General features: G+C 34.4%; 1 protein-coding gene across 1 annotated transcript in view; it reads left to right on the top strand.

The window, feature by feature from the left end:
• The window catches only part of ABHD17C (abhydrolase domain containing 17C, depalmitoylase), a 73,802-nt gene that overhangs the window by 44,682 nt on the left and 1,651 nt on the right, over window positions 1-27,469 (top strand). Inside the window, exon 2 of the mRNA XM_016428139.2 lies at window positions 24,005-24,184. Coding sequence (XP_016283625.1) covers window positions 24,005-24,184 — 180 coding nt within the window. The remainder of the gene's footprint in view (window positions 1-24,004; window positions 24,185-27,469) is intronic.

Raw genomic sequence — 27,469 nt, 5'->3', positions numbered from 1 at the left:
CTTTATCTAGAATTGTAATAATATCTAAATGTTCTAATGTTTAAGTGCTTTACATACATAATCTCACTTGATCCTTACAAACAACTCTGTGATGTATAGGTTATTACTATTCCATTTTACTGATGAAGAAACTGAGGCCCAGAAATTTAAGTGGTATGTCTAAAGTCACATAGTTAATGTGAGGTAAAATTTGAACTGAAGAATTCCAGACTTCCAAGTACAATTCCTTATTCACTCTATCACCTATACTTCAGTGAGCCGATAAATGGGATATTTCTTATATAAAATATGGGTTATGCCACTTGCCCCTTAGAAGTAGAGGACCATATGGACCAGTGAAAAGGCCCTTTTTATTAAGGCATACCTCTTTTTTAAAAATGATATTTTATTTTCCCCCAACTCATACAAAAATAATTTTCTAGACATTTATTTAAAAAAATTTTTTTTGAATACCAAATTCACTCTCTCCTTCCAACCCTCCTTCCCCACCTCTGGTTTCCCTAAAATGGTAAACAATCTGATACAGATTTTGTATGTACAATCACATAAAACATTTTTCTATATTGCGGAAGAAATCTTTAAAAAAAAAAAGCGGAAAGTGGAGCATAATGCGTTTTGGTCTGCATTCAGACTCCTATCAGATCTTTCACTGAAAAAGATGGCATTTTTCATCATGAGTTTCTAGAATTGTCTTGGATCACTGCATTGTTGAGAATAACCATGTCATTCATAGTCGTTCATCAAAAACTATTGCTGACACTTTGTTACAATGTTCTTCTGGTTCTGCTCACTGTATTTTGCATCAATTCATTTAAGTTTGTACAGGTTTTTCTGAAATCATCTTGATTGTCATTTCTTGTAGCACAATAGTATTCTTTTACAGTCATATACCACAGATAACCATAGATTACATTTAGAACTTTTAGATATTTTATAGGCTTTAAGATCCTTTAGTATAGGCCTCTTATCCTGAGGGTATAGCACAAGGCCTGGCACATAATAGACATTTAATAGATACATATTGATTAATATATACTCTTCCTTGTAGTTACCAGCTCAAGTTAATTATACATGTGATTCTTTGAAATGCGTGCAACATGTCGCCTTATTACCTATGGATCACTTATTGCCTCAAGCATACCTATATTTTATTATCATCTATTTGCAAATATTTCTAAGAGCTGAGCTCTTCCTTGAGCTCCAGACTTATATTTTACTTTACAGATATATATCCCCATTTGGTATTTCAAACTCAGCATGTCCAAAACTAAACATTAGTTTTCCTCCAAAACTTGCTCTTCTGATTTTCCTCTGGTTTTTATTTCTTCTAATTGCATTATCATTTTCCTAGTTATCTGGTCCCAAAGACATCTCTCTCACTTATGTTACAATAATGCAGTTTCTTTGTGATTCTGCCTCCACAATGAAAAAAAAATGAATTTGATCCCTCTTTTCTATCTGTCATTCTAGTTCATATCTCTAACCTTAGATAATTGCAGAGGTTTCCTAACTTGATCTCTTACAATCTACTTGATTGTAAGATCAATCTACTTGATCTCTTATAATCTAGTCTATATATACTAGCAACAGTCAGGATAATCTTCCCATAGATCTGATTATATTACTTCCCTACTCAAGAACCTCAGTGACTCGTATATTGCCTCTTCCCATGAAGCCATTCTATTCCCCTTCTGTATCCACCAGGAGAATAATTGTGTTCTCATACCATATGATTTCTCTATCCTCTAATGGAACTTTTATACCAAATAAATGCAATCAAGCAAAACACATTGTCCATATCTGAAAATCAATGCCTTATTTAATCCCTGTTTCCACTGTCCCTTTTCAGAAAGGTACAAGGTAAGTTTCACCATTAAATTCTCTGAAGGTATAATTGTTCACAGCATTGATCAAAGTGCTATAAATCTTTTACTGTTGTTTCCAAAATTATTCTCTGGTTCTGCTTATTTTGCTCTGCATCAGTTATAAAGGTATTCCCAAGTCTCTGAATTCTTCAGGTAAGTCATTTCTTGGATTTAATAATGTTCCATTACATTCATATTCTATAACTTGTTTAGTCATTCCTTACATTTCATTTTCTTTGTACTACAAAAAGCAATATTCTAAATGTTTTTGTATGTATTGGACCTTTTCCACTGTTTTTGATCTTATTGGGTATATACCTTAGGAGTAGAGAACAATTCTTCCCTAGGAGTATTGTTTCTGATTCAAATAGTGTGAACAATTTATTGACATGCATAATTCCAAATTGTTTTTTATTATACCAACTTACGGCTCTTTTAGCAGTGCATTAGTGTGTGTCTCCGCATACTTGCAACATTTACCATTTTAATCTTTCGTCATTTTTGATAATTTGATGTGCATGATGTAAATTTCAAAGTACTATTTTATCTTGCACTTATCTTATTAATGATTTAGAGTATTCCTTCATTGATTCTTAAAAAGCTTATATTTTTTTTTTGAAAATAGTTAATCTCCTTTACCCATATTTTTGCTAATGGTCTTTGTTTTTATGTGTTTCTATCAAGTCCCTATATATTTTGAATATCAAACCTTTATCAGAAATATTTGCTGCAGATAGTCACCCCAATTTACTGGTTATCTAATTTGAGTTTTTGATTTTGCTAACACAAAAGTTTTTCAGTTTTGTTAAATAAAAATTTCTCCATTTTGTCTTCAGTTTCTATCACTTGTTTAGTTAAACATTCTTCCTCTAGCCCTAATTATACAAATTAATTTCTCCCATTCTCTAGTTTTTCCTTTTTTCCTTTTATTTTTGTGATTTGAGATAGAGAATAGGGACTAGGTCTTTGATTTCATTGGTATAGGAAACCTTATACCACAAACAGCATACAGCCTCCCAAAGGAAATATCTTCCTAAATGTAGATGGATATCTTATGCAATTAACACTCTTAGATTTCTAGAATCATGAGAGGATAAGTGACTTGTTCAGGATTATGCTGTTCATATGTACCAGAGGCAGGATTCAGATCTGATCTTTTTAGATTTGAGACTGGCTCTCCATCTTTAGGTTTTCTATCTACATAGAGCTTATTGTGGAATTAAAAGATGATGGTTTAAATCTAATTTCTGCTTTCTAGTTTTTCCAGAAGTTTTTGTCTAATGGGGAGTTCTAGTAGGTGATGTCCTTGGGTTTTATTGACCATTAGATTACTATGTTATATTTGATACCTTCTATGGCTTGCTTACTTAGTTTGTTCAGTTGATCAGCTTTTTGGTTTTTTTAAACCACTATCAAATACTAGTGAAAATAGCTGCTCTACAGTATATTTTGAGATCTGAAAATGGCAAATCCCCTGGATTCCTGCCATTTCTCTCTTTCTCTCAGTCATTTTAGCTATGTCTGACCTTTATGACCTCATTTGGAATTTTCTTGGCAAAGATATGGTTTGCAATTTCCTTCTCCAGTTTAATTTATAGATGAGGAAACTGAGACAAAAAGGGTTAGGCAATTTGTTCAATGTTCTCCTTGATAGATTTTATTTATTTTTTTAACTAGTTTGTAGTTATAGCATAGTACTAAATCTGTATAATGCTGACATAGCCCCACCTTGAACAGTGACTTACATTCTAATTATTTGTTTTCCACTGAAATAAGAATTTATGCACACACACACAATTTTCAGTCAGCAGTTTATCAACAAGTATTTAGGGGAAAGTAATAAACATTAATATAGTGTTTACTTTGTGCCAGACATTGTGCTAAAGTGCTTTTTATAAATACCTCATTTGATCCTCATAACCACCTTGTGAGATATATATTACTGGTAGCCCCATTTTACAGTTGAAGAAATTGAGACAGAAGAAAAGTGACTTGCCTATGGGTCACACAGATAGTATCTGAAACCAAATTTGAATTGAGATTTTCTTGATTCCAGGCCCAGCACTGTCCACTGAACCATAGCTTAATTCCTATAATCTCAGGTATTGTGCTAGGGATATAAATTCAAAAGAGTAAAACTATTCCTACTTACAATGAACTTATTCTAATGAGAGAGATGAGTACATATAAAAATATATAGTATGAATATAAAGTTCATACACACATAAAGTAGTTGGATATAAGACATTAGAAAGGTACTAGCACTTTTGGGGGATCATGAAATCCTCAGGCAGAAGATGGTACTAGAGCTACATCTTAAAAAGAAGAGGGTAACTCTATAATATGGAATCATGGCCTAAAGGACAGCCAGGGCAAAGGCATAGTCAGGAGATAGAATGGACAGGCAAGTGTGAGAGGGTAATGAATGTCCAGTAAAGCTAGAAAGCTTGGAGTCATATTTTGATGAGTTTTAAAGGTTAAACTTGAGGAGTTTTTATTTTGTCCTAGAGGCAATAGGAAGTTTCTGGAATTGGTTGAGTTAGGTGAGTGACATGGTCAGATCTGTTTAGGCTAGATTATGGTAGTGAGAAACTACCATGAGTGAAGAATAGTTAGGAGACTGTTTGAATAATCTAGATGAGAGGTGATAACAACCCAAATTAAGATGATGGATATATAGCAGAATTGGTCTTTTTTTTTATCAGGGTTTCTACTACTTGGGGAAATTTTTTACTTTGTTTTGATCTATTATTTTTCCTAATATTTTCTTTAAGATTGCTAATTTAATTCTTTAACATTTGTTTCAACTTTTCATTTTTTTAATTCATTTTAAAGAATTCTTTGGTAAGCATTCTTGTGGATGGAAGCAATTAGTGGGTAGAGAGCCAGGCCTAGAGTCAGGAGAATCTGGGTTCAAATGTGGCCTCAGATTCTTCTTAGCTGTGTGACCCTGGGCAAATCACTAAACGTCAATTGCGTGGCCCTTACTGCTCTTGGAATTGATACTTAGTATTGATTCTAAGACAGAAGGTAAGGATTTCAAAAATTGAAGGAAAAAAAAGAATCCTTGTGGATGATACATTTATTTATGAGATTCTAATATTGCAGTATTGGAATTTTAGGGTGTTAGGTGAGTGACATGATCAGATCTGTTTAGGATAGATTAAGGTAGTGAGGGACTCGAGGCAAGGAGAGTAGTTTAGAAGGCTATTGGAATAACCTAGAGGAGTCTCAACCCAGGATATTTTTATCATTGTATTAGTAGTTTCCTTTTCTACATTTTGAATAGTTGTTTAAAGATTCCCTCCAAACTGTTTTTTGGATACTTCTGGTGTTCTTCATAGCAATAAGTACCATTTTCCCTATAGAATCAAGATTAGGAGTGGAGACTTTAAAGCAGCCACAGTGAGCTCCTCTCTTCCTGGAGTACAGAGTAACCAGCAAACCTGTTTGAGAATAGTTGTTTTGGTCTTGTCTTCTTGGCCTTATTCACAAAGATATAAATTCATATCCCCGGCAGATATTGGGATCCTAGATAACAGTTCCTATCTTTTCTTGCATTCTCAGTGTAGGATAACTAAGAATCATGTTCCTTACTTGTTTGTTATTAAAATCCATTTCACTCACAGGTGATTGGTTTTTTGATAACCTAAGAATAACTTACTCTTCTATTTTTCAAGAAAATTTTAACTATCAAAAGTTAGTATCATTCATTAGTTTATTGCCATTATTAGATATCAGTTAATATGATTATTGTTTTCAGCATCCAGTTATGCCATGAAATTATCAATGGATAAGCCTAGACAACTTTTTGGTAATAAATAGGAGTCTTTGCCCTAAGAATCTAGGATCATCACTTGACTAATTTCTCAGGTAAATGGGGTTGCTTTATATGTTGTGGCAGTCTTGGCTATTTGAAAATTATGAAGCAAAATGATATCATTGCTAACATGACTCTAGTAACTACATCATATTTCTGTATGCTTGAAAGTAGCTGTATCTTTCAAGTATCTTACTCTGCTTCCTCTATGGCTACTGGCAAACATTTTCCCATAGTTGATAAATGTTCCAAAATATAGTCTTTATCTCTATTAAATCATTAGCATCTTATGATTTAATGAAAGGAATGGCGTGGCTTTGGAGTCAAGATAAAAAATATGGATTCTAGTCTTGGCTCTCTCAATAATAATAGTCTGACTATGGGTGTACTATCCAACTGACTTATCTGGCTCTGTTCTCTAATTCTAATCCAGATTAGTAGAGCTAATCTTACATGTTATTTGAAAGGGAAGAATATAAAGAGAGGAATCAAAGTTGTGTTTTTTTTTTTTTTGAGAAGACTATCCACAAATCTAGAGAACCTTTATCTAATTCTTCTTGCCCTCTCTTCTTATTCTTTCCTATTTATTTATTATAAGCCAGATTTTTCCAGTAATCCATCTACAATTTTTTACCCTTCTTATTTTAACTGTTTTTCTAAAATCACATTATTTTACAAATGTTCTTAAATATTTTTTATGCATACATGTTCTATTCTTCTGTTTTGAGATCTTTAAGGGTAAGAATTTGGTTTTACATTTCTTTTGTATGTCCCTACTTCCCAGTTCCCACTACAGTTTCAAATAAATGCCTGATGATTTAAAGAAATGTTAGAACACTGATGCATATGTGATATATAATATGCACCCTGTAGGACTAATAATAATGCAGTTTTTAGCTGGATTATAATTGATAATCAAAGTATTTTGGATAATCAATGTAGTCATACCTGTTATAACATTTCTTTATACTATTATTATTTTATATCAAGTGATATTAGTCCTAAATCTTTCTCTCTTCCACCCTACTTCTGAACCTAAATTAATTTGAAAGAAAAATAATAGTTGTCCATGGGCTGACTATTGGATTGTCAACATGAGTTGGAGCTGATCTGAATTATTAATAAGAATTGCCGAAGAGAAGTAAACAAATTTGAATGGACAATAAAGGAGGCGTTAAAGCCAGGTGGTGGAGGGTGTTGTAAGAAGAGTTATTTCCTCATGAAGAAATCTCATGATCTGTATAAGAAACCTTTGAACAGTAAATTAAAAATAGGTTATGCCAGAAATGATGTGAGGCTGCTTTATACTATATTAATTATCTGGGGACAATTCTGGAATCCTTAAGGGGACCTTGAGTTTTAGGTGCCCTGGTGTGGTTTTCATTCTAGAGTATGTGTCTATCAAGAGCCCATTAATTGGTTTAGACATGAAATGCACTTTTGCCACAAGCAAGACACTAGAATCATAAGAAGTATATAGTAGTCTGAGAAAAGTTGGTAACATAGGAGGATGGAGCATCTAAAATGAAATGGTTGAGTACTTTCACTTTATGGGATTTTTGAAGGGCCAAATTATTTTTAAAGTATTATGATTTTTTTACTTGTTTTGATTAAATGTTTTATTAGAAACTTAACATTGAGCACAACCAAAATTGCTTAATAACTGTTTGAATTTAAATTAACTTTAATGCATAAACTATCATACTGCAATCACTTTCTCAGTTTTACCATCAGGATTCTTTACCCATGTGTTTTCATGTATTTTTTCTTCTATCAACTTAATGTGTATTCCATTCCCCTAGTTTTGCTTCTTTGGTTTTCATTATTTCCAGAGTTCTTTGTATTCCTCATACTTGTTAGTCTTAATTACAGTTTAGTCTTCCATTGATGGCCCACAATTTATTTAATCATTTCCCTATTGTTGCATATATTTAGTTTGCTTTCAGTTTTTTGCAATTACATATAATGCTGCTATGACAGTCTTTGAACAGATATCTCTTTTTTTGTTTTTGTTTTTGATAACACTTTCAGGGTATTTTACCATCAATGGAATTATTGGGTCAAAGGGTGTATGATTATTTTTGTAACTTTTACTGCGTACTGCCAGATTCCTCTCCAAAAAGATTCTACAAGTTTGCAATTCCACCAGCAATGAATGAATGTACCTGTTTCTCCACAATCCCGCCGCAGTGAGTTTCATTGCTTTTACTTATTTTTGCTGGTTTGATGGGTGTGAGGTGGTACCTTGAAGTTGTTTTAAATTTTAATTTCTAGGCATATTAATGAGGTTGAATATTTTTAAAAAGTGATTATTGACAATCTGTACTTATTCTTTTGAAGAATACTTATATTCTCTGACAATTTATCTGTTAATGACTGTGAATTGCTACTGTTACTTTAAAACAATTTTTAATCCATTTTAGAGATCCAATTCATATCTGCCGTATGTTCTACAAAGTTTTCCAACCTATTTTAATTTTAATTATTTTTATCTAAAATTTTTATTGTAAAAGTCCATATATATCCATTTTCTCCCACAAATTCCTTTCAGTTATTGAATTTGAAAAATCTTTCCTCCGATATAATTGAGACATACTTCATTCAATTTTCTTCCCTTTCTCCTGGAATTCTTCCTATGATGAATGGATTCAGTCCAGCTGGAATTTACCAGGATATCTGCTATAAAATGTGATAAAGGCCAAATTCTTGGAGGTTGTACAAAGAAATGACTTTGTTCTAATGTGTCACAAGCTTCTGAAAGACATCATTCCATGTCACTTCATTATATAGGATAAAGCATTATACCTAGTAGGTGCTTTAAATGTTTGCTGAATCCTACTTAATGGATTATTTTTTTTTTTGTAGAACTAGTTGTACTTTCTGAACAGAGTTTATATTTCTCCCCCTTAAGTCTCCTAGCCAATATGGCCAGGGGCCAAAAAGTGCAAAAGAATTGATTTGATCATTTTGGAGTCAAAATATAGGACTTGGTTCCTGTACTGTTAGTATCACTAGAGTAATCCCACTGTTAGTTGTTTACTTGATTTATATTGAAGTCTTAATTTTATTTTCCTATCCTGGTTTTGTTCAGTGTATAATTTATGGACCAGTTCCAACTTATGTGATCATACCAAGGTTATATTGTAAAAAACTTTTTAGGTTCAACCCACCTATTAATGGGAGGATAAAGGATGGCTAAAGCAATCAGAAGAGTCAAAGAAAATGCAGGGTACAGAACAAACTGCTTGCTTGTGGGAGATTGTACTGTCATCTTAATTTCAATAATTTAGGGTATACCTCTTGAATCTATGAAATATCATTTAAAAACTTACTCCCTTACTCCCTTTGTTTTAACACTGTTTTTCAATATTATGTCATATCTCTTAAAGTTAAAATTTTTCATGACACATCATATAGATATGAGAGAGAACAGGGTTTGGCATTTTAAAAGGATACTCTTGACTTCAGTAACAATGGTGGAAAGAAAAAGGGAAGGAGCATAGGAAATTAAGAGAAATATATTAAGTAGAGCATAGAAAGATAGGAGGTAGTAAAAGATAATGAAGAGCATAAAAAATAAAAATTACCAGGGGGAAAGTGAAAGAGAGAAAAATCAAATTAGCATGTTAATCTTTTGCTATGGGGGAGAAGTTTCTAGCTTCATCTTTACTGTCTCAATTGATTCAGCCCCTTGGCTGCTTCTACACAATGTTTCAGAGTCAGAGGATACAAGGAAAACATTACTCAGATAGCCATCCACTTTATTTGGCTTGGTTTTCTATTATGGTGGAACAGGAATTAGAGAGTTCAGATTGTGAACTAACAGGTATTTTTTAGTGGACTATGGTCAGCTAATCATGAGAGTTGTGGAAAAAATATGATTTAGTTGTTTTTAAGAAACTTGCAATCCAGTTAGAGTAAACTATGTTCTGTAATTGCTTATTAATTGATGTTCAACTAGGTATACAGTTTTTGACTTATTCTATACATCACAGCTGATTGGCTTCCAAGTATGGGTTATTCATTTTTAAAATATATTTTAAAACTTATAATCAATAGAAGTCATATATTTGTGTTTTAAATTTTCTTTCACAAATCTTCAGAATTACTCTTATGTTACAAGTTTAATTCCTTCTTTTCATTTACTCATCCACTGTTTACTGTAAATTATGTGTCAAAAAACCACAGGGGTACAGAGGGAATATAAAGATGAATAAAGCCAAAGATCTAAGCTCTCCTTTTGCCAACTGTGAACCCATCTTTTCACCATCCCCTTATCTTTTGTTTCTTTGAAGAGGGTTTTTAGCTTAAGATTTAATAATGTGTGTATGTATATGAATTTACAATCTGATAAAAAAAACTTTCAATTAACATTTTTGCTTTTTGCTAACATAGTGTTTCATCTTTCACTTGATATTGCCTAAATCGAAGATCCGTATTTGGTAAAACCCTGCCACCTTACCCCCATTTCAATTTTTTCAGTTGGACTTTTTACCCTACTGTGGTTTAATTTAAGGCAGACTTTAAAAGCATTGATTTTGGAAATGGAGGAATGTAAAGGAATGTATTCCTAATGATGCAATTTCAGACATTGTGGGTAGGCCAGTGAAGGAGACATTGGTGGTGGTAGCAGTCTTCCAATATTAACAGGTAGGTGGCTGCTTATTCTACATATGAGTAAAAATGATCCTGAACTTTTCTAAAGCAGTGTTGAAGAATTTCTTAAGCATATCAGTTATCATTAACATAGTTTGAAATTTCAGAGTTGCCTGGGGCATTAAGAGGTAGAGAGTACCTTGCACAGGGTCACATAGTATGCATATGTGTGTATGTATTGTTGTTGGGGGAAGGGAATGGATAAACTGAACTCAGTTTTTCTTAACTTCAAGCCTGACAACTACACTAGATGCCTTTCTATATGTATATGTAGTTTTAGTGCTGCACTGATCTACAAGCTATGTGATATTATGAGCTTTTTATTTATTTATTTTTAGATTAAAAACAAAAACAAAAAACCCTTACCTTCTTCTTGGAACCAATACTCTGTATTGCTTCCAAGGCAGAAGAATGGTACGGGCTAGGCAATGGGGGTCAAGTGACTTGCCCAGAGTCACACAGCTAGGAAGTGTCTGAGATCAGATTTGAACCCAGGACTCTTGTCTTTAGGCCTGGCTCTCAATCTACTGAGCCACCTAACTGCCCCCTATGAGCTTCTTTATAGTAATATACACTTACACATTTAAACTAAGCTGCTAAAATAGTAAAGTGACAAAGTAATATATTGGATTTATTGTTACTTTATCCAACAACTGAGAAACCAGGATCTTTTTCATGACACAGAGCTAATCTAGTAAAAGGCACCTGTTACTCTTCTAGTAGCAAATATTTGATCTGTGGGTGGAATTTATTGGGATCTTGTTGAATGGTACAAACTAAAAGAAACATAAGATTTGATTGAAGCTAAACTGAGGGAAATGGTCAGTTCATTAAAATATCTTGACTTTCTGCCCTGATTTTTCTCTATATTTCTTTCACCCAAACAATAATTCACAGTGTGATGACTGACATTCATATATCACTGATTATCTCAGTTGTAGCCATGTGAAGAGCCAGAAGACCTGGGGTTAAATTTGGCCTTTGCCACTTTGCAATTATGTGACCTTGAGAAAGTCACAGCCTTTATTGGAGTATCATCGGTTTTAAATTGAGATAATTGAAGTAGATTTTTATTAAGCATTTAGTATTTTCTGGTCACTGTGCTAAGCAATAGAGATACAAAGACAAAAGCAAACCATTCCTGTACTCAAGGAGCTTACTAATGGTGGAGACAATGTGCATGTGTTTCTACAGAAAATATATATATTTAAAAATACAAGGTAGTTTTAGGAGGGAAGCCATTGGTAGCTGAATGGATCAGGAAAGGTTCCTTATAGAAGGATTTGAGTGAAACAATACATTCCAAGAGTTAGAGGTGAAGTATTCTAGGTATGGATGACAACCAGTGCAAAGGCTCAGAAGTAGATTGTCATATGCAGGGGATAGCAAGTATGGCAGGACCATAGAGTACATGGAGGTAGGAATTCATAAAAAACGTCTAGAAAAGTAGGAAGTAGATAATCCTTACGATGATTTTTTTCCAACTCTGAAGCCTTACTTACGTATGAACATAAACTAATAAGATTTTTCTGACAACCAATCCAGCCTCTTCCTTTGATAGCTAATGAAACAGAAACTTAGAAAGGCCAAATGACATCCATGAGGAACACCAAAGTACATCTTTGGTGGAGAATAGTGCAGTAGAATGTTGAGGTTTGAGTATTTTTTAATTTAACCTGAGATTCCCTCCCCCTCTCTCCTCCCTCTTTTCCTTCTCCTTTTTTTCCTTCCTCATTCCATTGTGGATTGGCACCTGCTCAGCAACTTATAGTCATAGAAATTCTTCAGGATACCAAGAGAGTAGGCTATTTGTTCAAGACCAGGCTAGACCTCTTTTCACTCTTCTCATGCAGACTCACAGTTCATTAATAGCATGATCATAGCAAAAACCAGCAAACATTGATTAAATGATTACTATGTGCAGGATACCAGGCTAGGCACAGGAAGTGCAACAGCCCTTTTTGTCAAAGGATTTCACATTCTGTTGCCAGAATAGTGGGATATATCAGGTAGAAAAGTAGATACCAAGTAATTTCCAACAGAATAGTGATAATAGAGGGGGAAATTAGGAAAGGTCTTTGTGCAGGTGTTCGAGCTGAAGGTTTTGACATCTTTGTGGGTAAGGTTTAAGAGTCAGAAAAATCTGGGTTCAAATTCCATTTGACATATCCTGACTCACTGACTCGTGGCAAATCACTCCTGGTGCTCCTGTAACTCTAAGAAAGCTAACTATGATTCTGAGTAGCTAAAGAACAGCTGCTGATATGAATTAACAGGAAGTTTCCTCAGTGCAGGTTTCCTATACTGCTCAGATCATAGGTCAGGACAAAAAGTGCCATCAGCTGGGCCATGTCCTGGGAACACATTGATTATTTCTAATTTTTGTTTATCTAGTCTGTTTCATTACTCTCTCAGTTTTTGAAAATTAACATCACATTTTAAAAAATGATTATTTTTCTGTAGGATAATTTGAGGTCTAGAAATGTTATTTGTCCTTATCTGAGGGGTGGTTAAGTTGTAATCGAGGGGTTCAATCTTTCAGTATAAAGAGGGGGAAAGAGAGGAGAACCTCCCTTCTCAAAGCTGGGTTCAGGACAGTTGATGTTTAGGGTTGACTCAGAGAGAGGAGAGGGTTTTGAAGATTTTCCCCCTTCTGCCTTCCCTCTTTAGCTAAGGGTGCTCTCCCAGAATCGCTCTTGTCCCTCTTGGCCCCCCTCCACTACTTGAGACCAAAGGGTCTCCCCTTGATCTGTTCACTCACACTCAGCTTGGGGAAAAGATAACTATTTTAATGTTAACTCTTTCGCAATACAAAGGGGTAATACAAAGGAATAACTAGCAGGGAAAGAATGGGAAAGGAAGGTGGGAAAAGGGGGTCCCTGTATCTGTCTAAAACCCTTTCCCCTCCCTCCTTGAGTTTAGGGGGAACTCAGGCCTTGGCAGCCTGAACCCCCTGAGAGAAAGTCAAGTTGACTCACCCTGGGCTTGGCCCCTTGGCCATAGTTCAGACTCAGGGTAACAGGAGCTGAAGTAAAGTTGGACAGAGATTTATAATGTCTTTTTCAGGTTTCCTCTTCAGTAGTCTTTTCAATTGGGAAATGTTGGGGGGAAAGATTTCCAGGCACCAGCAGGAAAAGTGGGTAACCCTCAGGAGAAAGTCTTTTTCCACCTATCTTCAGAGCTTCTGAAGACTGAGAGACCAACTCCTCTCCCAGCCAGAGTCTTCTCCTCCTCAAGATTCCAAACTCCTGGGGCCCCTCCCCCGATGAGGTGATCAATTCCACACTTCAGCCTGGTACTTTTCTTATGTGCCAGCCTCTGTCATAGTCCTTCACTTGAGATTCTAGACCTTTTTATTTCTCCAAATGAATTTTGTGATTGTTTTGCCTAATGCTAATAAGTATCCCCTTTGCAAATGGATGGATAGTAGCTTAAAATCAATTGGTCTGGTCCAACCATGACAATGAATATCCTTCCAACAATTATTTAATTCATTCTTGATTTTTATTTTAACCCTTACAATACTGTGTGTTGATTCTAAGGCAGAAGAGTGGTAAAGGCTAGGCAGTGGGGATTAAGTGACTTGTCCAGGGTCACAAAGCTAGGAAGTGCCTGAGGTCAGATTTGAAACCAGGACCTCCTATCTCAACTACTCAACCACCCAGCTGCCCCATATTCTTGATTTTTTTTAAAAGCATGTTTTATAATTATAACTCAATAAATCTTGAATATATCTTGGTAATTTGTCTAGTAGATACTTTATGCATTTTGTAGGTATTTTAAATGCCTTCCCATGATGATTGACATTTAGAATGCTGATGATTTTTGTAGATTTACCTTGTATCCTGCTGGCTTTTGAAACTATTACATCAGTTTTTTTTTTGTTTATTCATTGGAATTTTTTAGGTAAACTTTCATGTTATCTTCAAGTAGAGGTAATCTTGTCTCCTCTTTGCCAATATTTATGTCTTTAATTTTTTGTTTTAATGTTATTGCTGGCATTTCTATAACTGAAATAAGGGGGGAGTAGGAGCTTTTTCCCTTGTAGGTGCTAGAAAAACTAATAGGTTTCCATATTACAAATAGGATAGGCTTCTGGTTTTAGATAATTTAAAAAATAATATTAAATAGCCCTTCTCTACTCATGATTTTTAGAGATTTTGGTATAATGGGAGTTATGTTTTTCCTGTAACTATTAACATAATCATATAGTCTTGGTTGTTTTTGTAATTACTATTAGTAGTTGATGATTTTTTCAATGTTGAACCATCATTGCATCCCTACTTTAGCTCTAACTTAGTTCTAGTCAATAACATTTTAGATATTTTTGCTAGGATTTTATTGAAGTTTTTTGCATCAAGATTCATTAGTGGTTATATTTCTCTTTCTTTATCTCTCCCCTTTTCTTTTTATGAATAGAATGTTTTCTTAACTTTTGAGAATACTTTAGGAAGTATAATCCATTAATTGCTCTTTAAACACCTGGTAGATAGAATTCATCTGTAAATCCTTGTTAGATTAAATTTAACTCTCCTCTGATTGTGAAAATGAAATTAGTTAACTCCCTCCTGATTGTGAAGATTTAAATTGTAACCCAGGCCCATTTTTAGATTTTAATCCCCCAAAGTATAAACACCCTACTTAAAAGTTGAGTATGAAGATCTGCCCATTTTAGATTTAATCAGCAAAGGTGCAAACACCCCATTCACCCTTGAGTAGGGGAGGTCTGTGACCCATGTGTACGATAGTGAGTGATGAATCGGAATCAACTGACTGCCTTCTGAACAGTCCTATAGCAGACCATCAACTGTGATTAGTAGATGTAAAATTAGAGAAAGACACAGGAAGTGATGCAAAAGAAAATGTCTTTAAAAGGGAGTGACAACTTCCTGAAGGAGTTCAATTCTTCATGCTTTCAAGTTGAGGCTGGTGAAGAGGAGCAGAAGGATCAGCTGACTGAACCTGAGACTCTGTTCCTTTAGACTGACACATGGTGAGTGAAAGGCTGATTCTTAAATGCTGGATATTCAGAAGAGACTAACTTCAGGAGAGACCTATACTCTTGAGAGAGATTCCCTGCATCCGAAGGGCCAAGGCCCCTCCAGTTAAGAACTAACTCTCCCTGCCCAGGGGCCAGGAGTAAATTACTTAGTGTTTTTAGGCTAGATATCTTCTCTCTGATTTCTTTCTTTACACTTTCTACATTTTGTAAATAAATTATAAATAAAATCTCTTTGGAATTAATTAAATTCCTGATGACCATGCTCTTAAATAATCAAGTCCCATCCTTTTAAAAATAACACCTTTTCCTCATCACAGAATTATTTGCTGAGGTTGCTTCTGACATACTGATTCCATACTTGGTTAATTTCAATTTTTTGGTAGGCAATAACTTGTTTCCTCAATAATCAACTTTGTTAGTTCTTATAATTATTCTTATTTCACACCTATTGTGATTTCCTCTTATTCCTCTTTTGTTAATTTTATTTTCTTTTTGATCAGAATAGTTAATGATCTCTTGATTTTTGTATTATTCTGTTGAGAGAGCCAACTTTTAATTTTCTTAGTAATTTCTGTCCCTTTGGGGGTTTAGTCCTTTGTTTTTGTTTTGTGTTCTTAGTTCATTAATACTTTCTTTTTTGTTTATCTGTGGTTTCAGAGATATTTTTACTCTGAGGACTGCTTTAGCTTCATTCCCCCAGATTTGCTGTTTTTGTCATCATTTTTCAGTCATTAATTTGTTTTTATAATTTGTGTTTTCTCTTATTCATTATATGGGTTGTAATTGAGTCTTTTATGTCTTCATATTTTGCTTCTGTTTCCTTCTCTCAGAAACTGTTGTAATTCTGTAAAAAGTGTTTGGTATTTCTTATCTATTTATTTATTTATTTTTATCTTTTTGCATGATCTGTTTTTTGGGAAATATACGAGACCTGAGAAATATGTATATTCTTTAGTATTCTTTTATAGAAAATACCAAAAACATTTTGCATCTAACTTAGGTTTATTCTAGTATCTTTTTGTTTAGGTATTTTTATATTTATTGACTTATGAAAGGAATACTAAAATCACCTACAACTGGCTTTTAAAATTCAATTGATTCTTTCTCTGTTGTTTTACTTGAAATTTGTATATACATTTGGTATCATATTGTGTATCATTTTCTATGGTTCTTTTACACCTAATAAAGTATCTGTCTTATTGTGAATTTTTATTTTTGTTTAGCTAATGAAGCTGTTGTAATCCTGCTTTTTTGAATTCACTTCATGGACAGTAATTTCATTCCAGCCTTTCATTTTCATTTTGTATATGTCTTTATTTTTAGATCATAGCATCATAGATTTAGAATTAGAATAACCCAAAGTTTAATCCCTTTTCTTACAGTTGAGGAAATCTGAAGCCCAAGGATGTTGAGTGATTTTCCCAAGGTCACACAAGTAGTAAATGCCATGTTTCTCATAAGCAGCAGATTGTTTAATTTTGTTTTCTTATCCATTCTGTCACCTTTTTGTTCTTTTGGATTGTTTAATTTTATTCAGTTATGTTTGTGGATAGTAGGTTTATATTTTCCTCTTTTCTTTTATATGGGTTTTTATTCTCTTCCTCTTTTTATCACAACTGACATTGCTTAAAGTTCAATATGACAACTGAGTCTTAATATTCATTTCCACAGGCACTTCCTTCCCCTTCTTTTTACAAACTGCTGTGTGTGAACTTTTAATTTAAATTAAATTTATTTTTAGTTAATCATTTATTTAATAAATTAATTTAATTTTGATTTAAAACTTTTAATTTATCTCTCTCTTTTCTTTGGTTCAGAATATTACCACAAAGCCCCTCTATATTTGTTATATCCCAAGACATTTTAATTTACTTTGTTCTAATCATCTACTTCCACAAGCATTTATTATTAAACATCTACTATGTGCTAGACTCTATGAAACTTGTGTTCTCTTGGAGTAAGGGGAAGAAGGGAAGGAGAGGTGAAAGACCAATATGTAGATATAAAATAAAATACAGAGTAGTTTTCATAGTGATAGCACTAGTAGCTGGTGGAAATCAGAACAGATTTCCTATAGGAGTTAAGTAGCACTTGAGCAAATTTTGAGAGGAGCAAGAGGTAAAGAGGGAGGACATTTCTAAGTATAAAGGACACAAAGGAACAGAAATAGGAAATAAGATATTCCTGTAGGAGAAATGAGTGTAAGATAGAGCCAGACTATGAAGAGTTTATTTCCTTTCTCTTCTAATCTATTCTAGATTTTATTCTCTACTTCATCAGCTAGCTGGCATTGATGAACCTAGATTGCATACCCAAACTGCACCTTCAAGCTGCCTGTGAGCCTCCTGCATTTCCCTAGAACAGGGGTCCCCAAACTATGGCCCGCAGGCCACATGCCTGAGGTCATTTATCCGGCCCCCATCACACTTTCGGAAGGGTGGTCAGTGAGAGGAGCACAGGATGTAGCGGCACTGCAAAGGGTGGCATCGCTCATGTACAGTACTACTTCCGGTGACATAATCCTTTGCATGGCTCCTTGTTCTGAGAGTAACTGAATGAGAATAAGGCACTGCACAAAGGATTATGTGGTTGCACAATGGAAGACTTCAGCATGGTGAGCAGCAATCTGGGGAAGGGGATTCCGCCCTGTGTATACTGCTGCCTGGTATAGTGGTGGCAGTGATGGGCCTGTGCAAGGTTTGACAGGCCCATCACAGCCAGCTATCCCAGACAGTGGTATACAGATTTGTTTGTAGTATATTTTATAGTCCGGCCTTCTAGTGGCCAGTGAACTGGCCCCCAGTATAAAAAGTTTGGGAACCCCTGTTCTAGAGAGTGGAGGGAGGAAGTGCTTGCATTGGGCTGTTGGGCAGAGAGGCCTGCCACGCACCATGCAAAAAATGTCCTCAGACACTGTGGAAAGGGGGAGGGGAGCAACACCCTCCAGCATGCCAGGTTATGTCTTTGCCATCATGGTGGTGCTAGACCTACTTCTTTATTCTCTTTATACCTCTCAAGAGAGTAGAATTTTGGGGATAACAAATTTGAACATCTTTCTCTTTTCCATTTCTAAAATGTTGAATTTATAGATCTAATCCTATTCCTCCTCCCCCTTTTATTCCTCTGTGGTTCATTTAAGAAGTAGACAATATCACATGGAAGAGTATTATATGGTGGGCATCACCATGTGTCCAGTGTGACCTTACCATGATCATTCACTATTTCAGGTTATCTAATCTCCAATTTTATGTACTCTCTTCTTTCCTGTTTGCTTAATGCTCTTGAGGATTCATACATAATAATTGCAAAGGCTCAACCATCTCACACTCCCTTACTCAGTAAACTCCAAGTGGCTCCCTATTGCTTCCAGGAGCAAATACAAAGCTCTGTTTTGCATTCAAAGCTCCTAGCTAGCCCTGTCCTACCTTTCCAGTCTTTTTCTTATCCAGCACATACTCTTTGATTCAGTGGCACTGACCTCTTAACTGTTCCATCTTAGCTGTGAGCATTTTCTCTGGCTCTCTCCTGTGTTTGGAATGCTTGACCTTATCAGTGCTATCTACTGACTCTCTGGCTTCCTTTTAAGTCTCAACTAAAATCTATCTTTTATTGGAAGCCTTTCCCAACTCCCTTTAATTTTAGTGCCTTCCTTCTGTTAATTATTTCTTATTTATTCTATATTTAGCTTGCTTTTGAATATATTTGTTTGCATTTTGCCCCCCCCCCCATTAGATTGTAAGCTTTTTGAGGGCAGAGACTATTTTTTTGCTTCTTCCTGTATCCCTATGACTTAGCACAAAGATTGGCACATAGTAGATACTTAATATTAATAAATGTTGATTGATTGATTAATTGATCTCTTGTTCTGGAGTTGTATGCAGTATGAAAGGCACAGCCTTTTTTGGGGGAAAGATTGTTTCCTAATTTGCAAATATTCCCCAGACAACTCATTAACAGATGTTATTTCCTTAACAGATATAAATCTCCCTCTTCCCCATGATTCTTTGAAGGTTCCCTTTCTTTTTCTCTTCAAAGGCAAGATCAGCCTTTCTATTCACCTTATGCCAAAACTTCAATGTTTTATCTTATTTCCCCACAACCATCACTTAAAAAAAAATCCATATCATCCATCTTAGAATCAGTATTGTATATTGGTTCCAAGGCATAAGGGCTGGGCAATAGAGGTTAGGTGTCTTGCCCAGGGTCACACAGCTAAGAAGTGTCTGAGGTCAAATTTGAACCCAGGATCTCCGATCTCTAGATTTGGCTCTCAATCCACTGAGCCTCCCAACTATTACTCTTGAAAATTATTTTTCTTTCTCTGATCACCTGTTGAAGGTACATCTCCTACTTTCTCTATTTGTAAAAAAAATCTTTCTACAAAGTATATTGGTTTTCTTATAGAGAGGTATGGGATTTAGTACAGGAAATACTAATTCAGTTTTCTCTACCTTTTTTTTTTTTGATTCTTTAAATTTCCCTTAGATCTATATGGTTATCAGGTCCTTTTTCTCCTCAATGATCTTTATGCGTATTTCCTTCCTCCTACTTCAGCTTCTCTGTCTTTTAAATTATCTATAAACACAAGAGAACTATTTATACTACTTAGTTGGGTTTTTTTTATAATTACATTTTGTTATCTTATGTTTCTCTGGTCAATGAGTCAAATGTTCTGTGCACTTCTAAGTTTTTCTATAGGATTGCTTCAAATTCCTCTTTTGTTGGGAGGAGCAACTATTTTTCTTGATAATTTGACTCAACTTTACAGAGTACATTATCTTGGATTCCAGCTTGAGTTCCTTAGCTTTTTATTCCATTTTATTCTTCAGTTTCTTGTGGTTTGAATGATCCTCTAATTGTCTTTCCTATAAGGCCCTCTCAGTAGTGAGCTTCTCTTAGAGTTTCCATGTGGAGTGCCCTGGACTAGTCCTTATTTCTCTCTTCTTGTTTTTATACTCTTTTCCTGACTTCCAGACTTCAAAAACCATGCTTCTGCCACTTTCTCTTCTTGAATCATCCTATAAGCTAGGACTATAAGCCCTGGGAAACCCAGCTATGCTTTATTTGAAAAGCCCTCTGTAAGGTTCTCCCCCTTTTCTCATTGGTGAGTTCTTAAAGGAACTTACTTTTTGTGGAGAGACCCAGTTGCCCTTTCAATCCCCTATCCTACCCCTTGGTTTTTCTGGTCCCTTTTGTGTATTGTCTTTCTTTGTTAGAACATAAGCTCCCTGAGGACCAGGACTCCCTTTTTGCTTATGTTTATTTCCTTAGTGCTTTTCATTCCCTGGTCTTGGCTCTTAATGAGTTCTCAGTGCTTGTTACTTCCTGCCTTCGTAGTTAAAGAGCTTTCTTCTGGCTGCTTCCAACCAAATTTATAGAAATTGTAAAATTTAATAAAGCCATTAATTGGATTTTTAAGCAAGGGATTTTTCTTAAATGGCAATGCTTAGTTATTTCTATACAAAAAATTCTGGACAGTTTTATTAATTCCTACCTGTAGATATGGGATCGTTGTTATCTTCATATCTTGTCATCAGTTGCTTTAGCTTGTAGAGAATTCACTTATTCTCTTAACATTTTTGCCTTTTGCATCTCCTGCCAGATTTCCTACCACTTTTGATTTTGAATTTCTTTTTGTTTCAGATATGTCATTTGTTCTTCATGATATTTTCTAAATTTTTCCTAATCTTTTTGACTTCCTTAATTCTGTATTGAGAGTTCTGACAAAATATTTTTCCTCTTTTGAACTCTTCTGAAATTTCTGTTGTTTCATGATCTCAGGAGAATCCACCAAACTTAATTTTCATTAGAGATTTTTGGTTAATTTTCCTTTATAGCATAATAGTTCTTTGCGTTCTGGCCTCTTAGTTTTTTTTTTAATTTGTTTTTATTAATTTCTCTTTCTCTGTTTGAGAGTTGGTTTACATTCAGCCTTTCCCTTTTGGTTTTTAGCTTTTTCTTTCTTTTATATTTCTAGTATTTTAATCTAGTTTCCCTCTTCATTATTTGATTTTTCCTCCTTCCACTCTTGGCATAGACTGCAAAAACTAAACATCCTAGGTCCCCTAACATAATATGGGGGTCCATCTAGGCTTTTTATTATCTTTCCCTCTGTCACAAAAATTATTTCCTCTCTAGCCACCTCTGCAATTTTCCATCTTTTTGTCTCAACTTCTAGGGCTACTTTCCTTTACCTTCCCATTGCCAAGTAGAATCTGTGTTTGGCATCACTTTTTCAGGAGATTTGGTGGGGGAGAGTGGGGAGCTAAAAATAAGCAGGTCTAGCTAAGTAACATAAAAAGTGACACAATAATGTAAATCATGAGAGTAATAAAATGAATCCCAATTCTGTGTAATTAAAATGAGCCATCTTGGCCCCAAACAAAAGATGAAGAGTTGCTGTAGCTTCCTCCTTTCATGAAAGAGGTGAGGACCAATGGTGAATGAGGTGTATATATATGATTGAATAATGGATTTTGTTTAACTGTTTTGTTTGTTTCTTTTTATTTTATTACAAGGAAGACCCAATGTCAGTGTTAGGTATGAGGGTATATTTGGAAATGGTATCAGTGATAATTTAAATGATAGTACATATGGCTTTTGAGTAAAGTCTTCCTTGCTTTGTCCTCTGATCATAGGGGAAAAACTAAAATGTAATGTGACCAATTATTCAACCTTATTAGTGACATCATTTTTGCTGAGCAATTATAATTACCTATGTTACCAATGTAAAACAATTGTTCATTATAAGTAAAGCAAAGCTGCAAAACTGCGAAGTAGTTATTGATACTGCCTCATAAAATTGTTTACTTCTAAAAATAACTTTTGAGTTTTCCATAGAGTTATCTGCACAATATCTAGAAAACATTCCAGCTTCTTAGAGTTATTCTCATGTCTTAACAAGGAAGATATTTTGCGGAGTAGTGTAGACCACACTACTGTTAATTTAGAAATAATACTGAGGAAAATCTTCTTAAAATAGAGGTCAGACTTCTCTTCCCCTTTACTACATTACATACAGGGGCATTTCATCTAAAAATTTACATTTAAGCTAGCTATATAAAAACAGAAAACATTTATTATACATGGCAAGGTAAAAGCATTTTAAGTTGGATTTTAGTAGTTTTTTTTTTCCCCCAGGAGTTTTCTAATATATCACTCAAAAAACCTCTTCTATTAGCATTGGTTCAGTTAGAAAAGTTTAAATATTATAACCGTTGGTTATGTGACTTTGGAGAAATTATTTCACCCTTTTGGACCTCAGTATTCATTTGTAAAATGAAGATTACACAGTCTTTCAGCTCTGACATTCAGTAATTTTGAAGAACAAGAGAAAGAAAATTTCACAAAGGGTGATGACATTAGATGATCAAGCTGAAAAGTGAAAAATTGCCTTGCAAATGCTAAATGATTATAATAGTTTCTTCTCAATGGTAGAGAATGAAGGAAAAACTTAACTGACTTAGATTGGTAAAGTCTCAAATCTTTCATATTGGCTACTAATTTTATGCTTTCTCAGGAATATGGTCTCTTTCCATTCCTGTATATAGTATTACTGTTAGAAAGAAACCCAACCTCCACAGTTCACAGCATAGGCTGCCCAACACACTGTCTCCAGGATTTAAGGATATAAGTACATAACATTGCTTCCCATTTACAAAGATTGGTTCGCCCTGCCCATCACCCCCATCCCATTTGTTTTTTGTTTTTTTTTTCAGTAATTTAAAGAGAACCTATTGTTTCCTACAGTTCTGGGGTAGACATCGGTATTCCCTGTGTCTTAACTGATTTGGCCAATCAATGTAATTATTGGTTAAACACTATTCACTTAGCATTTATATTGGTGGTGTGAAGGTGGTAAAAGGCATTGTCCCTTTCAAAGCAATTATAATTTGAGTGAACAAGCACATACACAGAGGTGAAGGATCTGGATTTGTCAAGGGAGACGTGGCTATTTTCAAAAAGCATCTATATCACTTTTATTTAATCTGATTTGTTATATTAGTATTTTATTGAAAAGCAGTATTTTAGATTTGTATTATTTTATTTTATTTGAGCTAAAATGTGTTAATTGCTATTTTAAAAAACCATAAGAGAGAGATGAATAGAAAATGTAATGCTTCTTTTTTGTTGAAAGGGTCTTAAAAATACATTGTCCCTGATTTTGTACTATATTTAAGATTGTCTATTTTAATTGAAGCAAAACTAAAAACTTGTGTTTTTACCATGTTTTTGAATATCATAAACTTTAGTTGTTGATTAAATTGAGTTTTTAAAACTATTAAGTACTTATCAAACAGTGTCAATTGTTGGAGATACCAATGTAAAAGACAAGGCAGACAACACCCATGAGTTAATGGTGTTCAGAGAGAAACTTTGATTCAGAAAGTTGTAGAGATGATGAGTGTGCCTATAAAGGGAGGAGATTAGTTCTCCCTTTCCATGAATAGTGTCAGAGTTGATTTAATAATAGTTTTCAGAACTGAAAAGTAGTGGGTTATCCCCTGAAGATGGCTAGGGAATAGGCTAATAGGGTCTTGTGAATTGATCTTGTAAATTTGATATGGGATTTGTGGGCATAAGTGATTGTGTCTGAATTTGGTGGGGGTATAGGGTGTTTTGTTCTTCTACCATTAACTTAAACTTTAAAAAATATTTCAGGTATGGTGTAAGTCCAGAGAACATTATCCTGTATGGTCAAAGTATTGGAACTGTCCCTACAGTAGACTTGGCATCTCGATATGAATGTGCAGCTGTAATTCTCCATTCCCCTTTGATGTCTGGTTTACGAGTGGCTTTTCCGGACACCAGGAAAACATACTGCTTTGATGCTTTTCCAAGGTAGGTATGATTCATAAAGCATATACTAATAATACTAACCAACAAATATTTAATGTTAAGTGAAATAATGACCACATTGGTAATAGGAATCATTATTGGAAGACATAATTTTAAAATTCTCCTTTAGCCACTATTTGACCTGAAGTAAGCAACTTTACCTCTTCAAAACTCAGTCCTTTCTTAAAATAGGCATAATAATCTTGTCATTGCTTGCCTTGCAGAATTGTTTGCTTGATAAACAGCTGCATACTATATAATTGAAATTTGCTAGTATTGTAATTAATATTTCCTCAAACCTTTTTTTAACTGTTATTTTCAATTTCTTCCTACTTTTAAAAATCAGAATTGTTGACTAGTAGATTTTTTACCTCCCATCTCATCCAGAATCCCTGATCCAATGTGTACCTTTACTATCCAGAAATATCCTTGACACCAAGCGATCCCAATCATGTTATATTTCAGAGAGCTTCTGACACTATGTATTATCTCACTCATTGGCTTTCCTAGAATAGAGCTTAAACTACAGGACTGCTACAGACCTGTATCCTGTATCAAAGTAAATAAATTCCATGCTGTCTTCTCACTGTTAACTAATGGAAGCAAAAAAGAAATGAATAAATTAATCTTAAAATTTAAGGCACCAAACTGTTTTCTTAATTGTTGAGTTGCTTTCCATATAGCTCAAAACTACAATATGTTCTCTGGCTAGATTGAGAGAGATATATTTTAATGGTTTAAATATAGTTTAGACATTTTCAATGTTAAAGCAGCATTATTCTAAGATTATTTAATAATTGAGATAGATATGTCAAGTTACCATGTTTAAAAATGAGCCGAAATCCCTAGAATTTTACACTACTGTGTAGCTGGTGTTTTTTAATAAAACTGACACATCACTTACTATTATTATGAGATGAGTTATTAGAACATTGGAAGATCATTTTTTTAGTTACCCACTCTTCCCCGCAGCCAACACGCAATTTCATTGGGTATTACTGTTGTCCTTGATCAGAACCTATTTCCATGTTGTTGTTTACACTAGGATGTTCATTTAGAGGCTACATCCCCAACAATATGCCTTCAACCCATGTATTGAAGCAGTTGTTTTTCTTCAGTGTTTTTACTCCCACAGTGTTCCCTCTGGATGTGGATAGTGGTTTTTCTCATAGTTTCCTCCGAGTTGTTCAGGATCATTGCATTACCCCTAATGGAGAAGTCCATTACATTTGATTGTACCACAGTGTATCAGTCTATGTGTACAATGTTCTCCTGGTTCTGCTCCTCTCACTCTGCATCACTTCCTGGAGGTTGTTCCAGTCTCCATGGAATTCCTCCACTTTATTATTCCTTTTAGCACAATAGTATTCCATCACCAACATATACCACAATTTGTTCAGCCATTCCCCAATTGAAGGGCATCCCCTCATTTCCTAATTTTTGGCCACCACAAAGAGTGCAGCTATGAATATTCTTGTACAAGTCTTTTTCCTTATTATCTCTTTGGGGTACAAACCCAGCAGTGCTATGGCTGGGTCAAAGGGCAGACCGTCTTTTAGCGCCCTTTGGGCATAGTTCCAAATTGCCCTCCAGAATGGTTGGATCAATTCACAGCTCCACCAGCAATTAATTACTGTCCCAACTTTGCCACATTCCCTTCAGCATTCATTACTTTCCTTTGCTGTCATGTTAGCCAATCTGCTAGGTGTGAGGTGGTACCTCAGAGTTGTTTTGATTTGCATTTCTCTGTCAATCAGTACTTTCTGAAATGAATAGATTTGATCCAACACTTAACATTTCTAGAACTGAATGGAGAATTCTAAAAATAGAAATAAATTTTTTCAAACCTATTTGCTAATTATACATATAAATCTAAGGCACATTTGGTTTTTGTATGGCAATATAACTGGTGGAGATTAGTGGACTGTAGCAGCTTTTTATGATTTCTCAAAATACTACTTGGAAAAAGTGGCCAATTTGCTCTGGGTAGTTGCTAAAGGATATCATATAGTTTTGTAGGTCTTTAGAACATATCAGACCACTTTTTAAAAAAACATTTATTTTAAAATATTTTTTTGTGGTTACATGATTAATGTTGTTTCCCTCCCCTCTTCCTTCCCCCCTCAAGAGTTGACAAGTAATTCCACTGGGTTATATATATATATATATATATATATATATATATATATATATATATATATATATATAATCACTCAAAATCTATTTCCATATTATTCATTTTGTAATTGAGTAATCTTTTCAAAACCCAAATCCCAAATCATATACCTATATAAACAAGTGATAAATCATATGTTTTCTCTGGATTTCTACTCCCACAGTTCTTTGTCTAGAGGTGGATGGCGTTCTTTCTCATAAGTTTCTCAGAATTGTCCTGGATCATTGCATTGTTGTTAGTAATAAAGTAATTTACATTTGATCGTCCCACAATATTTCAGTTACTGTGTATAATGTTTTCCTGGTCCTGCTTATGTCACTCCACATCAGTTCATGTAGGTCATCAAACCACTTTCTAGTAAACATTTTCATAGTAAGTAATTCCAGATGATTCCAATTAACATCCTTTTGGATAGCTTTAGAAAGACCAAAGATGAAAAAAGTAGACTGTAATGAATTTTCTCCTTCCACATGATACAAAGGAAGGAAAATTGGGGAATTATTCCCTTTTCTTGATTTATATAAAGTGTGATTTAATAAGACTAGTTTTGTAAATAGTGTCCCCTATAAAGTAAAAGTAAAAAAGCCCTATTGGGAATCTGTACATTTAATTCAATGACATAAACATTCCTCATCATTTTTGGAACACTTCTTTTGAGAATTTTTTAATGTATGTATTTTATTCTTCTGAATTGTCTCAGCAGAGGCAAGTTCTCATCTTTAGGGGTTGGATTTGACTTTTGGAAACAGCCTAAAATCATTTGGAGCCAAGTCTGATAAATAAGTTAGATTGAATTGTCAATATATTCAGAGCTTCTAAAATGAAGTCTAACTACTATATCAGGCAATAATTTTCTTCTGTTGTTTATAACCTAACCCTAAAGGTGGTGCCAAAGAAGGAAGTCTGAAATTGTTTTTGTTTGTTTTTGGTGGGTTTTGGAGGCAATATTGTTGAAATAATTGAATGATTACAATATTTATTTAAATGTATAAGTTATCTATATATAAAAAGCAATCTTACTACTTTGTACCAAATTGCATTAACACAGGTATCAATAAACCCAAGATGTCACTTTCCAACTTTATTTTTCTGGCAACTTTTAGAAGCTTTCA

Source organism: Monodelphis domestica, chromosome 1 (assembly GCF_027887165.1).
Source record: "Monodelphis domestica isolate mMonDom1 chromosome 1, mMonDom1.pri, whole genome shotgun sequence".
Classification (NCBI taxonomy): Eukaryota; Metazoa; Chordata; class Mammalia; order Didelphimorphia; family Didelphidae; genus Monodelphis; species Monodelphis domestica.
Note: the sequence above shows the minus strand (reverse complement) of the source record. Positions and strands in the feature narration are given on the sequence as shown.